The sequence below is a fragment of the Kogia breviceps genome, chromosome 5, assembly GCF_026419965.1.
Source record: "Kogia breviceps isolate mKogBre1 chromosome 5, mKogBre1 haplotype 1, whole genome shotgun sequence".
NCBI lineage: Eukaryota > Metazoa > Chordata > Mammalia > Artiodactyla > Physeteridae > Kogia > Kogia breviceps.
In genome coordinates this window covers 85,639,744-85,656,278 of record NC_081314.1, presented here as the reverse complement: position 1 = coordinate 85,656,278, position 16,535 = coordinate 85,639,744, and the positions used below count along the sequence as shown (strand labels likewise).

The 16,535-nt window shown below is 44.3% G+C and overlaps 1 protein-coding gene across 1 annotated transcript; it reads left to right on the top strand.

Moving 5' to 3' along the window:
• The first annotated feature begins 4,370 nt into the window (after window positions 1-4,370).
• LOC131756848 (neurofilament heavy polypeptide-like) lies at window positions 4,371-5,783 on the top strand. Its single transcript, XM_059063933.2, has one exon. It carries the CDS (start codon window positions 4,371-4,373, stop codon window positions 5,178-5,180), a length of 810 nt encoding a protein of 269 aa, XP_058919916.1. The 3' UTR covers window positions 5,181-5,783.
• Window positions 5,784-16,535: the final 10,752 nt, after the last annotated feature.

Below are 16,535 nucleotides of genomic sequence, written 5' to 3'. Positions count from 1 at the left end.
ACTTACCTCAGCATAATAAAGGCCATATATGACAAACCCACAGCCAATATCGTTCTCAATAGTGAAAAACTGAAACCATTTCCTCTAAGATCAGGAACAACACAAGGTTGTCCACTCTCAACACTATTATTCGACATAGTTATGGAAGTTTTAGCCACAGCAATCAGAGAAGAAATAAAAGGAATCCAAATCGGAAAAGAAGAAGTAAAGCTGTCACTGTTTGCAGATGACATGATACTATACATACAGAATTCTAAAGATGCTACCAGAAAACTATTAGAGCTAATCAATGAATTTGGTAAAGTAGCAGGATACAAAATTAATGCACAGAAATCTCTTGCATTTCTATACACTAATGATGAAAAATCTGAAAGAGAAATTAAGGAAACACTCCCATTTACCATTGCAACAAAAAGAATAAAATACCTAGGAATAAACCTACCTAAGGAGACAAAAGACCTCTATGCAGAAAACTATATGACACTGATGAAAGAAATTTAAAATGATACAAACAGATGGAAAGATATACCATGTTCCTGGATTGGAAGAATAAACATTGTGAAAATGACTCTACTACCCAAAGCAATCTAGAGATTCAATGCAATCCCTATCAAACTACCAATGGCATTTTTCACAGAACTAGAACAAAAAATTTCACAATTTGTTTGGAAACACAAAAGATCCCAAATAGCCAAAGAAATCTTGAGAAAGAAAAACAGACCTGGAGGAATCAGGCTCCCAGGCTTCAGACTATACTACAAAGATACAGCAATCAAGACAGTATGGTACTGGCACAAAAACAGAAATACAGATCAATGGAACCGTTTAGAAAGCCAGAGATAAACCCACGCACATATGGTCACCTTATTTTTGATAACGGAGGCAAGAATATACAATGGCGAAAAGACAGCCTCTTCAATAAGTGGTGCTGGGAAAACTGGATAGCTACATGTAAAAGAATGAAATTAGAACACTTCCTAACACCATACACAAAAATAAACTCAAAATGGATTAAAGACCTAAATGTAAGGCCAGACACTATCAAACTCTTAGAGGAAAACATAGGCAGAACACTCCATGACATAAATCACAAGATCCTTTTTGACTCACCTCCTAGAGAAATGGAAATAAAAACAAAAATAAACAAGTGGGACCTAATGAAACTTAAAAGCTTTTGCACAGCAAAGGAAACCATAAACAAGAAGAAAAGACAACCCTCAGAATGGGAGAAAATATTTGCAAATGAAGCAACTGACAAAGGATTAATCTCCAAAATTTACAAGCAGCTCATGCAGCTCAATATCAAAAAAACAAACAACCCAATCCAAAAATGGGTGGAAGACTTAAACAGACATTTCTCCATAGAAGATATACAGATTGCCAACAAACACATGAAAGGATGCTCAACATCACCAATCATGAGAGAAATGCAAATGAAAACTACAATGAGATATCATCTGACACCTGTCAGAATGGCTATCATCACAAAATGTACAAACAATACATGCTGGAGAGGATGTGGAGAAAAGCAAACCCTCATGTACTGCTGGTGGGAATGTAAACTGATATAGCCACTATGGAGAACAGTATGGAGGTTCCTTAAAAAACTAAAAGTAGAACTACCATACGACCCAGCAATCCCACTCCTGGGCCTATACCCTGAGAAAACTATAATTCAAAAAGCGTCATGTACCAAAATGTTCATTGCAGCTCTATTTACAATAGCCAGGATATGGAAGCAATCTAAGTGTTCATCGACAGATGAATGGATAAAGAAGATGTGGCACATATATACAATGCAATATTACTCAGCCATAAAAAGAAACGAAACTGAGTTATTTGTAATGAGGTGGATGGACCTAGAGTCTGTCATACAAAATGAAGTCAGAAAGAGAAAAACAAATACTATATGCTAACACATATATATGGAAGCTAAAAAACAAAAACAAAAACAAAAAATGGTTCTGAAGAACTTAGGGGCGGAACAGGAATAAAGACACAGACATAGAGAATGGACTTGAGGACATGGGGAGGGGGAAGGGTAAGCTGGGACGAAGTGAGAGGGTGGCATTGACATATATGCACTACCAAACGTAAAACAGATAGCTAGTGGCAGGCAGCCACATAGCACAGGGAGATCAGCTCGATGCTTTGTGACCACCTAGAGGGGTGGGATTGGGAGGATGGGAGGGAGACGCAAGAGGGAGGGGATATGGGGATATATATATATGTATAGCTGATTCACTTTGTTATAACGCAGAAACTAACACACCATTGTAAAGCAATTATACTCCAATAATGATGTTAATAAATAAATAAATAATGGGATATTGTTATGGTTTGTTTCTTTCTAGTGGTACAAGGGCCAAATAGATAAAAGTTTGGGGTTTTTTTTTAAATGACTATTAACAGAACATCTTATCCTCTTGCTTTAATTTTTTAAAAAAATGCTAGAGGTAAGACTGGCAGGAGGTGCTTATTTTGTTAACTCTAAAAGTACCCTTAACTACAGAAAGGACAGCCCAGAAAGGCCCTTCACTCTGGTAGTGAGACCAGTGCAAGGTCATGTTCTGATTAGTACTGAAGCTAGAGAGAATATGCTGATCTATGTCTAAGGTCTACAGCTTCAAAACTTGCTTCAAATTATATTTTCATGAAATGGAGAAATAAGCAATCCACATCTGTCCACATCTAGTCACTTTTTAAAACAGCATCATAGTTTGGTATTCAGAACAATGTCAAATGAACTGTAAACTTTAATTATGCTGAAGCAGCTGGGCTGGGAACTCTTGGTGTCCAGGTCAGTGTTCCAAGATCTTGTATGACATGGTGGAAGCTGCTGAAATTCCAGGTATAGCTTCTAGATAAAAAATAATTCGTTTTTACAACAGTATTTCTCAATAGATCTCTGGCTAACGGACAGCTTTCGTGGTTGTCACTGTTGTTGTAGTTTTAATGTTCAGCCCACTATAATCCTACTGCACATGGTCAGTGGGTATCTTGCACTAAATGCAACTGACCATGGGTGTAACACAACCCCTGTATTGGTCTAGGCTCTATTAAATGAGACAAGGTCAGTGATCACCTGCATGGATTTCACAGCAACATCAAACTGCTATAAAATGTCTAAATGCTCTCAATCTCTGTATTTTTCTTACCAGAGACTAGAAACAGTTCGCATATTGGCCCTGGGCTACAGAAGTCACTTTTGGAAGCACTGTATAGACGTGCCTTGACCATCTGAGTCACTTTCAGTGGCCGTGAATATACCATGAGGTGAGACGAAGAAAGAAAAAGAGGCCACTGAGTAGAGACAGAGGGAAGGTTCTCTGGGAGAGGAAAAATGGCTGAATCAATACTTTCTGTCAGCACAGCCAAGCAGAATTCCAGTTCTGTGAAAAGAGGGCCCCTCTCCCAGGCCTCCCATAAGCAAACGCCAGCTCCAGCCTGCAGCAATCACACTCCAAGTGTCTGCAAACATAGGGTCCCATGGCCAAATCCATGAGGAACTCAAACATATGTGAAATGGTTTTAGGCTCACTGCCTTTTTCCCCAAGCTGGCTTGGCCTGTCCCCAAAAGAGAGTCAGAAATCACTCAGCCATAGAGATGTGTTTGAAAGCACTTCAGGGGAGCCTCCATCCTTCCCAAAAAAGCTGAGGGCTTTAGGGGAGAAAAAAAAAAAAAACCTCTAAATTCATTTAATCCTCCTGAAGACAATTTTTTCTACATTTTATCATTTCTGAAATTGGTATGCATGTTATAGCCAATGTGTACACTTAGTACAGCAGTGTTCCATTTTTTTGCTCCTACTGTTTTTAAATTGATATTTTATATTGAATGGTATTTTTGAAATGGAGGAAATTAGGTATATAATTTCATTGTAAATCAAAAGCCTATGATATTTTATTTTGCTTAAGCAGACTTGTTTTAGGGAATTATACATCAAGAAAATGAATGAAGGCACTGGTCAGCCCATCTGACAGATTTCAATAATATGAATGTATTTATTGAGATCCTGCCATTTGTCAGGTATGTAACAGCTTCACCTGTATTAACTCATTTAAACCTTATATGACCTTCTGTGGTTGGTGGTCATCTTACAGATGAGGAAAATGAGGCATAAGAGAGGTTAAAATTTTTTTCCCAAGATCATACAGCTAGAAAATGTTGGAGCCAAGGTTCAAACCAATGGTTCAAACTGATGTTGATTTTGGACTTCTCAATAAAATCACCTAATCAGCTTACTGATAAAGCAAAGATGAAGTTCATCACTTACTATAATAAGGAAGAATACACCCTTGACAAGAGTCTTATTTTCTAGGAGGGATATTTATGAGGTTTGGGAGTCTGGTTTAAGGCAAGTATTTCAATGCAGGAGCCAGATTCAGATTGGCCCAACTTTCTGAAGTTGAAGGAAGAAGCAAAGTCCCCAGAGAAGGCCAAAAGCCCTGTCAAGGAGGAGGCAAAATCCCCAGAGAAGGTCAAGTCTCCTGTGAAGGAGGAGGCCAAGGCTCCTGCAAAGGAGGTCCCAAAGAAGGAAGAGGCAAAGTCCCCCGTGAAGGAGGAAGAGAAACCCCAGGAGGTGAAAGCCAAAGAGCCCCCAAAGAAGACAGAGGAAGAGAAAGCTCCAGCCACACTGAAAACTGAGGAGAAGGACAGCAAGAAAGATGAGGTGCCCAAGAAGGAGGCTTCAAAGCCCGGGGTCCAGGAGAAGAAGGACCCTGCTGTGGAAAAGCCCAAAGAACCCAAAGCTGAAGCCAAGAAGGAAGAGGCTGAAGATAAGATAAAAGCAACCACCCCAGAGAAGGAGGCTGCTGCCAAGGGGAAGGAAGAAGCCAAACCCAAAGAGAAGACTGAGGTGGCCAAGAAGGAACCAGATGATGCCAAGGCCAAAGAACCCAGCAAAGCAGCAGAGAAAGAGCCGGAAAAGCCAAAGAAGGAAGAGACGCCAGCGGCACCTGAGAAAAAAGATGCCAAGGAGGGCAAGCCCACAGAGGCCAAGAAGCCTGAGGAGAAACCCAAAGCAGAGGCCCAAGCCAAGGAGGAGCCCAGCAAGGAGGCCTCCACACCAGGCAAAGCCAAGGCAGAAAAGGCTGAGAAATCCTCTAGCACAGACCAGAAAGACAGCAGGCCTCCAGAGAAGGCCACAGAAGACAAGGCCACCAAGGGAGAGAAGTAAGGCAGGGAGAAAGGAACATCCAGAGCAGCCAAAGAAACTCAGGAGGGTCTGGGAGCTCAAGGGTTGTGTAACGAATTTTCATTTTTTCTCGCTTTTCTTGAAGAAGAAACTCTGCTTAGACTATGGGCCCTCCTTCACCAAACAGGAATTTCTATTAGCAATGTGTTAGCAAGAGAGGGTCCTCCCAACCCCCGGCCCCACACCCCAAACCCTCCCTAGGCGATGAACAATTATATTATGATAGCTTATGTAGCCGAATGTGATATATGCCGAATGCCACATGTAAACACTTGACTATAAAAACTGCCCCCTCCTCTCCAAATAAGTGCATTTATTTCCTGTATGTGCAACTGACAGATGACCGCAATAATGAATGAGCAGTTAGAAACACATTATGCTTGAGATGTCTTAACCTATTCCTGAATGCCTTCTGTTTTCCAAAGGAGTGGTCAAGCCCTTGCCCAAAGCTCTCTATCCTGGAAGAGCTGGAGCAGGTGGGGCTGGGCGCTGGCCACTGAACCATGCCAGGGCGCACTTTTCCACTGGAGTCCACTTTCAATTGCTTCTGTGCAATAAAACCAAGTGTTTATAAAAAAAAAAAAAAAAAAAGAGTTGGTTGACACAGCAAGGAAATGGTTCCAAGAGTCTTAAAGCATCAACAGTGGCTCGATGAGTCTGATAAAGTGATTTATATTGTCCTGAAAGGGGGTTATTTCCTCTGATGAGAGATGGTTGAATCATCTTTTTTTCATATAAATGGATTTTCAGGAAGTTCTTTAACCAAATCATAATTATTTGCAACATCATGTTCCTGGGTAAAAGTCTCCAGAAATCAGGTGATTTTAACGCAGACAGTGAGCTGTGTGGCTGCAGATGGTCTGTGTTCTCACCAGGTGGTTACCATCTGGTATGGACTGAAATGTGTCCCCTCCAAATCCATATGTTGAAGCCCTACCCTCCCACCCACCACCACCACAAAGTGACTGTATCTGGAGATAGGGTTTTTAGGGGGAATTTAGATTAAATGAGGTAATATGGGTGGGGTCCTAACCAGATAAGATTGGTGGCCCTAGAAGAGGAAAACAAAGAGATATTGTTTTCTCTCCCTCTTCCCCCCCTTTGTCTCTTTCCCTCTTTCCCTCTCCCTCCCTCCCCCTCCCCCTCTCTCCACCCTCTCCCCTCTTCCCCCTCTCTCCCCCTCCCTCTTCCCCTCTCCCCCTCCCTCTCCCTCTCCCTCTCCCTCCCCCCTCTCTCCCTCCCCCCTCTCTCCCCCCTCCCTCTCCCCCTCTCTCCCCCTCCCCCTCTCTCCCCCTCTCTCCCCTCCCCCTCTCTCCCCCTCTCTCCCCTCCCCCTCTCTCCCCTCCCCCTCTCTCCCCTCCCCCTCTCTCCCCTCTCTCCCCTCCCCCTCTCTCCCCTCCCCCTCTCTCCCCTCCCCCTCTCTCCCCCTCTCTCCCCTCCCCCTCTCTCCCCTCCCCCTCTCTCCCCCTCTCTCCCCTCCCCCTCTCTCCCCCTCTCTCCCCTCCCCCTCTCTCCCCCTCTCTCCCCCTCTCTCCCCCTCCCCCTCTCTCCCCCTCTCCCCCCTCCCCCTCCCCCTCTCTCTCCCTCTCTCCCCCTCTCTCCCCCCTCCCCCTCTCTCTCCCTCTCTCCCCCTCTCTCCCCCCTCCCCCTCTCCCCCCTCCCCCTCCCCCTCTCTCTCCCTCTCTCCCCCTCTCTCCCCCCTCCCCCTCTCTCTCCCCCCTCCCCCTCTCTCTCCCTCTCTCCCCCTCTCTCCCCCCTCCCCCTCTCTCTCCCTCTCTCCCCCTCTCTCCCCCCTCCCCCTCTCCCCCCCTCCCTCTTTCTATGTGCACTGAAGAAAGGCCATGTGAGCACACAGAGAGAAGCCAGCTATCTGCAAGCCAAGAAGAGAGATCTAACCCAATCATGCTGGCACTCTGATCTGACTTCCAGCCTCCAGAAATGTGAGAAAATAAATTTCTGTTGTTTAAGCCATCCAGTCTATAGTGGTTTGTTATGGTCACCCAAGCTAGCTAATGCACCATCCATACTCATAAACATTCACTTATACAGCCTCAGCTTCCCTTGCCAAGTGGCTGCAAGAATTCAATGAAATCACGTATGTCAATATGCCTTGTAAGCTGTGGAGCACTGTATGAACATTTGCTCACAACACTGTTAATAGTAAAGGTCCCTGTGGTTCCTGACTTCTTGAAGGCTCAACACTTGGGCCAGAGCTTAATGACATGGCTGAGTAAAGCAACTGAGTCTAGCAGTTCTCTGAGACAAGACTCACCTTGGGTTAATTACGAAGCTTAGCAAAGGGATCGAAGAACAACTTGGCACCAGGAAAATCCACATTCTCTGTATTCCTGACAAAATGAACACTCAGCTGTGAATTTACTGACTCTCCCTTAAGAAGTTCTAATTTGCCTTCTTGGTGCCTAGTAATTAGACAATTATTTAACTGTTTCTTTTTTTAATGACTCTCTGCTGTTGTTTGAAGACTTCTGTCTATTGTTTGTAATAAAAACCTCTGTCACATTTTTGCCTCATTATCCTTAACAAATAGTACATTCCCCAGCCCCAATCCCTGGTTCCCTTAGTGCTCCCTCCCCCAGCACCTCCCAGTCTACAGTGCCCAGAGTTTCAAAGACCAGCTGTTATCATTTTGTTGACTGAGAATTTTAGAAACTTCTGTCACAGGAACAAGGCTCCATGGGGGCTGTTGAATTAAATATCAATTCTTCAAACAGGAATTCGCTCAAAGAACAAAAGCAGCAGGAAGACAAGTGACAAATACAGGCAAGTGCTGCAGTTCTCCCACTCAGTGACTGGCAAACTGGCCCTCTCTCCCTTCCCTGGCACCCTGAGACTGGAATTCCTAGGCCTGTGGCCACATTTGGCCATGGAGAGTCATACAACTCTTCCTAGGGCTGGAGACCAAGCCCAGCCCAGCCCCAGGGTCACTCATTCTTTCATCAGAACATGAGTACATTCAAAGCAGACGACCCTTTTCACCATCTCTCGCAGTTGGCCTCATCTGAGCGTTTCAAAGGTTTTCCATTGAGCCACTCTTTCTTCAGAAGGGAGAAGAGGGAAAATAAAGTCAAAGAATGAACATTTGCTGAGCCCTATGATTTGTCATATCTGCCTCCCATGGAGTCACGGACAGAGCACAGCAGTATAGAGACTAGATCCTTGCTAGTCAAAGCATGGCCAAGGTTGGCTTCACGAGTGTGAGACCTATGCCGCCACACAGGGCCCTTCACTCACGATGGTCACACTTGGTTTGATCCTCTGCTGTTTTGTACTTTTTTTTTTTTTTTTTTTTTTGCGATACGCGGGCCTCTCACTGTTGTGGCCTCTCCCGTTGCGGAGCACAGGCTCCGGACGTGCAGGCTCAGCGGCCATGGCTCACGGGCCCAGCCGCTCCACGGCATGTGGGATCTTCCTGCACCGGGTCACGAACCCTTGTCCCCTGCATCCGCAGGCGGATTCTCAACCACTGTGCCACCAGGGAAGCCCCTCCTCTGCTGTTTTGAAATGCTTAATAATTTTACCTTTCAACTTGTGTTTTGTAAATGAAATCCAATGGTACATGGAGCATGCTCACAAGCTGAGGAGATATGGGCAACATGAATATTTACTGTTCCCAGATGCACCTTCGCATATGGCATTTGAGGTACCCATAAGCACTGAGTTCCAGTGGGCCCACAACGTGGGAGTTCAACAAGGCTCAAAGCAAGTACAAGGTGAGCATGTTAAGTCCATGACTGAGCAAGCCAGAATGCCGGCAGCCCCAAGAAACCATACCTTCCTTCGCACCAGGATCTACTTTGGAAATGGCAATCTAAGAAACACAAATTACCAAGGAACCGTATCTTCATATCTTTTCTTACATCACATCCCTGTGTTAACCAGCTGAAAATGATGATGCGGAAGGACAAGGAAAGACAGAAGGTAGGGGAACCCATAGCTCCTCGTCTGTCCAGTCCTTCCTCATCAGGAGAGGAAAGCAGAGAACACTGTGGACTGTGAGTGCATCAAAAAGTGAAATGGGGCTTTCCTGGCGGCGCAGTGGTTGAGAGTCCACCTGCCGATGAAGGGGACACGGGTTCGTGCCCCGGTCCGGGAAGATCCCACATGCCGCGGAGCGGCTGGGCCCGTGAGCCATGGCCACTGAGCCTGTGCATCCGGAGCCTGTGCTCCGCAATGGGAGAGGCCACAACAGTGAGAGGCCCGCATACCGCACACACACACAAAAAGAAGTGAAGTGGCAACAGTTGACTTAGGTGAGAACAAAATACAGATGGATGCATGAGCAATGGAGCTGAACTGTGTAATTTTGGTGATTCCACATATGAGTTAAACGCTCTTATATTTGTATTTAAAAGTGACATTGCACAATTTAAAGCTAAATGGCAAATTTCATGCTAATATTTTAAAACTTTAGTTTTCCTTTACATAGTGCTACATTAAATAACAAAACACACCATGACAAGCTGAAAGTGAGACCCTGGAAGAAGGAAAAAGCTCTATATTTTAGTACCTTTAACAACACTTTCTTCCTGCTGTTTCAGCAAAGGGCCCCGAGTTACCATGCGGCACAAAGCCCTCGGTGCTCAACCTGCGGGCAGGCAGCAGTGAATGACCTGGGAGCTGGTTAGAAACACGGCATCCCTGACCCCTCATCAGATCCTCATTTAAATACAAACCCCAGGTGACTTGCATGCAATGTGCTCATTAAAGCTTGAGAAGCCCAGGATTAGAGAATCTTTTCAGTGATTCACAGGTGTCCACTATGGAGCTGTGAGGTGGATCCATATTATCCCTCACTGACAGATGTAGCAACAGCTTAGAGAGGTTAGTGGACTTGCCCAAGGCGGTAAGTTCCCAGCTAATAAGTGGCAAAACAGAAATTAGAAGCAAATCTGTCTAGTTCCAAATCTAAGCTCTTTTCATTTACACCAACAGTTTCCAAGAAGAGTGAGCGTCAGAAATAAACTGGGGAATTTTTAAAATGCAGATCCCTGGGCCCCACCCCAGACATACCCCATCAAAATCTCTCGGCTGAGGCTTGAAAATCTGTATGTTTAAAACAGTGGTTCTCAAATGTGGCTGCACAACAGCACTACCTGGGGAACTTTTTAAAAAATCCTGACCGCCAGGCCACAGCACAGGTCAGCTAAATTGGAATCTCTGGGGGTGGAACCCGGTCATCAAAATTTTAAACCAGTTGAGAACCCCTGTTTTAAAATACTTCCAGGTGATCCTAATGTTCTCCAGGGTCTGGGCAGCCGGCTTCATACTTGCACATGCTCTTACTCACAAGGCTTCCCCGGGGCTTCTGGGCACACAGGTTAGGAAGAAGCAACTAACAACCAAACAAACACAAATGTGGGATTTCAGGAAACTAATTTTATTTCTAGAGCCAAACCAGTCAACCAGCTCTGTATGTGAAAAAACGCAGTTAGTACTCAGAATCACTGGTGTCTATTTTGTTACTAAAACTCTAAAAGTTTTAGCAGTCTTAAAGTCTTAGCAGCCAAAAGCAAGAACTCTGCACTAAGTATTTACATGTGTTTCTAAATAAACATTTGTATCTTTGGGAATAATGACATTCACTCATCATTATTCTGGAACTCTTGTCAGGTGCCTATGACAGGAGAGATAGGTGCTGTCTGTAACAGGGTGGCTGGGGAGCCAGGGACCCAAGCCCCTCTCGTGTGCAGGAAGGAGGCTGTCAGGAGCAAGTGGGGGAGGCCAGTGGCCTCCCTTGATCTGTTGGCAGAGAACCTCAGGAGCTCAGGATTAAAACGTCCCCAGAGGTCAAGAATTCAAACCCTTTCAAAATCTGACCCTGCCTACAGCATCTGGCCCAACACAAAGTTTCTCAAAGCTTATCTGGGGACCGCCACCTGGGTGCCTGGCTTCAACTGCAGCCAACTTCTAACCCCAGCCCAAACCTACCACAGCAGCATCACCTGTGGATGGCCGTTTTTAAAACCAAATTTCCCAAGTGATTCATATGCTTGTTAAAGTTTGAAAACAGCTGTTCTGATAGTGCCACCAGATAGTTCTATCCAGCGCTAGACGGCTGCAAATCCACCAAGCTAGCGCCACCCTGGGGATGTTTTGGTGATTAACTGCCTTCGTCCCCTTGAACAACACATACCTTCATAGCACTATATTTCCTATCTATCCTCTAAAGTTCATTGAAGAGTGTTCTACACATACCCTAGTAATGTAGAGAATTAGCCACGAAAAGGGTCTCCGACGTTATATAATCAAATATGCCCAATCCAGGGGTCACTTCCACGTAAGTCAAGACCAGTTCCCCTTACCGAATCTAAATAGATCCAATTGGCCTACTTTGTAAGGTTTCACTGGCACACACAAAGTTCTTGGCATTGAACTAAAACCTGCTCCCCTAACTGCAGAACAAATGGTCCCACATCTGCCCTCAAAGACTGCCCAGAACAAATCTTCCCTCTTCCACAGGACAGTCTTTTATACCCACAAATATACACCACATCTCTCCCAAACCATTTTGTTCTTTAAGCTAAATAATCCCATGTCCTATAAATGTTTCTTTTTATTAAATTCTCCTAAAATTATGTGTGTATGTGGTCTTAACATAATACATATTTTTAGTTCATGTGAATGGAATTGTGCAGTATCTCGTTGTTTCTCATTTTCTCATCAAACAGGAGGCCTTAAGAGCTATGTGAGTCTCTATGCACACCTCTTAGTTTTTTCCCTGTTGCCATCGTTTCTCCTCACCCTCTCCCCACCTTTCCTGCACCCCTGACTCTTCCTGACATCCGTGCACTCCTCTTTTTCACATGCACTCCCTTTCATCCATGTACCCTTTAAACCAAGGCACCCAGAACCGAACTTCATCTCACCCAGTGTAAACACCCAGGATACTGGAGATACATTTTAGAGGGTATATGATCCTAGATTCTCACAATAGTTACCCATCAGTAGGATCTTCAGTCGTGATGACAACCCCTCATTTAGATCATTTACCAATGATGGACATATCCCTCCTTCTCAGGCTGAATAAGCCTATAACATGGGAAACACTGTCTCCTAAATAAGACGCTGCACCCTATCTCCATGTGTTCCTTTTGCTTACAGAAATGCTTGTGGGGTTGTTAAAGGTAATCTTATTAAAAGGGACTCAGAATATTCAACAGAAACCTTCGAGAGCATCTAGCATGAAGTGCCTGAGGAGGTGGCAGCAAACTCTAAACATTTTATGAAGGAAAAAACCGAGGTCCAGAGGGCTTCAGCGACTTGCCCAGGGACACGACCGAATTACAGCCTCAGAGCTGAGTCAGGAGCCCGAGGTGTCCCAACTCTCCCAGGCCAGCTCCTCCAGCCTCCAGACGGGCCCTGCGCCCCGCAGCGCAGCACTGGGCTGTGAGCCGGTGCCCACAGCTGCCGTCCCCTCCCCCATCCTCTGATTCTCTGAAAGCAGAGCACACAAACCCAGTCTGTATTGGAGGTTCAGAGCTACAAAGCCTGCATTATTTAACACCGGCTTTAGCTATCTGAGATGGAGAATAAATAGCACTATAATAAAATCCATAAAATATACCAAATTGGATTTTTTTTTTCAGGGATGGCTCCAAGCACAAGTCGGTAATCAGAAGGTTTTCTGAAAGACTGGAAATAGTGTTTGCTGTGTTGAAATTTCCCTGAACCTTAAGAACATCCCTGTTCCCCATCATCTACTAGCTGAATACTTAGGCAGAGAGACGTGTGTTACTCTAAGTCAAGAGGAAGAAGGACATTTTCAAAAGGCCTGATAAGGAATGTCTTCTCCTCAGCTTTAGGATCCATGGCCACCTGAGGGTAAGAAGGTCTTTAGCCCTCAACACCTCCCAACACTCCCAGGGCAGCAGCCGTCAAGGTGGCAGAAGAAGTGGTAGATGCCCTTGCCAGCAAGCTGAGGAAGCTGGCAATGACGGCGAGTGGCAGGGGGGGTTGCCATCCTTTTACAGATATTTGGGTTTGCAGGGCTGCTAAGTGTGAAGCCTCCCTGTTCCTCATAAGGACTTGACCACAATTTGAATATGTCACCAGGTGATGCCTCCCTTAAAGCTTAAGAGCTGAAGGAGCCCTGTTGTCCATCAGTGTACTGAGAGGTAGCAATTAGCACACGCCCCCCCCATCATGATTTCCCTATTACTAAAGTACGTTAAAAGAAAGCCTCCAAGTTCAAGAAGGTTTCATGAGCATACTCAGTTACCTCTCTGCCAGCCCAAGTTCTTAATGAAACGACTAAATGATATTGTTTAAAGAATGAAATCATAACAGTGATAGCATGAAAGAAAGAGAGCAATCAGGGCATCAGAAAGTTTGAGGAGATCCTGGAAGACAGAAGGTGGGATGGGAGGGGTTTCACCACCCAAACACCAGAGAAAAGAGGTGCTCCTCCCAGGACAAGATGGAGACAGCCTAGCAACTTAGTGTCAATGAACATCATTAATCATTAGAGAAATGCAAATCAAAACTACAATGAGATATCATCTCACACCTGTCAGAACGGCCATCATCAAAAAATCTAGAAACAATAAATGCTGGAGAGGGTGTGGAGAAAAGGGAACACTCTTGCACGGCTGGTGGGAATGTAAATTGATACAGCCACTATGGAGAACAGTATGGAGGTTCCTTAAAAAACTACACTGATGCAGGGGACACGGGTTCGTGCCCCGGTCTGGGAAGATCCCACGTGCCGCGGAGCGGCTGGGCCCGTGAGCCATGGCCGCTGAGCCTGCGCGTCCGGAGCCTGTGCTCCGCAGTGGGAGAGGCCACAGCAGTGAGAGGCCCGCATACCACAAAAAAAGAAAAAAAAAAAAAAACTACAAATAGAACTACCATACGACCCAGCAATCCCACTCCTGGGCATATACCCTGAGAAAACCATAATTCAAAAAGAGTCATGGACCACAATGTTCATTGCAGCTCTATTTACAATAGCCAGGACATGGAAGCAACCTAAGCGTCCATCGACAGATGAATGGATAAAGAAGATGTGGCACATATATACAATGGAATATTACTCTGCCATACAAAGAAAGGAAATTGAGTTATTTGTAGTGAGGTGGATGGACCTAGAGTCTGTCATACAGAGTGAAGTAAGTCAGAAGGAGAAAAACAAATACCGTATGCTAACACATATAGATGGAATCTAAGAACAAAAAAAGGTCATGAAGAACCTAGGGGTAAGATGGGAATAAAGACACAGACCTACTAGAGCATGGACTTGAGGATACGGGGTGGGGGAAGGGTAAGCTGGGACGAAGTGAGAGAGTGGCAGGGATATATATATACACTACCAAATGTAAATTAGATAGTTAGTGGGAAGCAGCCGCAAAGCACAGGGAGATCAGCTCGGTGCTTTGTGACCACCTAGAGGGGTGGGATAGGGAGGGTGGGAGGGAGGGAGAAGAGATATGGGAATGTGTGTATGTGTATAGCTGATTCACTTTGTTATAGAGAAGAAACTAACACACCACTGTAAAGCAATTATACTCCAATAAAGATGTTTAAAAAAAAATGAATAGCAGAGAGCGGGGAGGGGCTCTGAGGCAATCAGGCAAGTTAACTGAAGAACTCTTTTTGAATCCACTGAGCTGGCAAAGTGCTTCCTCTGCTCCCAGGTATACAGAACACAAAGGGCAGAACCTTTGTCTGCTGGGAGGAAGCTTTACAAGTATTCCCACAAAAATGGGTAATTATCTAGATAAGGGTTGATGCGTGGGTGTTTCGGCAGAGAGAAGGAGTACAAAGTTTCATGCATGTCTGTACTCCACATAGACCCTAAAGGAAAGGAGGAGGAGGAGAAGGAGGAATAAGAAAAGGAGGATGGGAGAAGGGAAGAGGTCTCCTTCAGAATGCCCTCCCTTCTAACTTCAGCCGCTGTGGCACCCACAGACGAAGTGCCTGCTTCACCTCAAGATGCCCAGCACACGGCCCAAACACTCACACACTTCCCTCTCATGAGAGAAGTTCCTGTTGACAGACACCAGCCACCCACAGAGGAAACCATATCAGGAATACACACTAATTAATCTAATTAATCCAGCCCTTTATCATGTGTCTTAAGCCATAACCAGGACTCAGACATCTGAGTGAAACCTAGAGAGAATGTAGCTCCACCATGGTGATGAAACCAATTAAGTGACTCAAAACAGGTATCCCAGGGAGCACACATCAACTTAAAAAGATCTAATTAGTATGTTCTGTGACAGCAGAAAGGGTTTCACATTTCTATAAAAGAAGACAGATGTTGATCCAAAAGATGAAGAAAAAGGACCCAAACGATGGAAAACGTGGAAGGAAAAGTTAAGTGATATGGAGGTTAGAGTCAAGAAGTCCAACATCTATTTAACAAAAGTTCCAGAAGGAGAAAACTGTTAAAATGGATGTGGGTAAATAAAATATAATGAAACAAAATTTCCCAAAGCTTGAGACAGACAAGAATCTTCAGACTAAAAAATTCTACCAAGTGCCAAGTAGGATTAATAACAGAGCTTGATGAAATTTCAGAATCCCAAGGATAAAGAAAAAAAATCTTAAAAGTTTGCCAAGAGAAAATAATCATTTAGAAAAAAGGATTAAACAGTATTTTCAGTGTTTACCTTATCAACCACTTATATAGCACTTATCCCAGGCTGTTTTCTAGGCACTTTAAAAATAATAACTCCTTTAGTATTAAAGTATCACAATTCTTCTCTTCAAATAAGCCTGAGTAGTAGGACACAATCAGATAATATCTTTAAAGCTGTAAAAAAAATGATTTTTAAGGCCAGAGTCCCATACATATTTAATATGTATGGGCAAAATAAAGGCATTTTCTGACACTGAGGGTTCAGAAAATTCATGTGCCCTATGTGAAAAAAAAAATACACTAAAAGCTATCCCCCCCAAATTAGAAAGAGATAATAAAGGCAATATAAGGTACAAGAAACTGTGGTAGCCGAAGATGACCTAGAAGAAATGAAGAAAGCTGAAAAGAAACTTAGCAACGATCCAGTGGACCTTGATGCTTGGGATATCCTCTTCTGAGCACTGGTGATTTACTGACACAGGATAAAACTGACTTCTTTATGACCAGGCACTAAGCTTGGTGTGACAATGGATAATCTATGCACAATCAGAACATTGCAAACGCTGTTTGGGGGCCTAATTTTCCTAATAAACCTATAGTCAAAGCAAGAAAAAATGTCATTACAGAATAAAATACAAATGCAAATTTAAAAATACTAATGTAACAAAAACTGAAGAGAGGAACAGGGGAAGGGAGAGTGGGAAAAAATATAAGTGAAATAAATACCACATCCT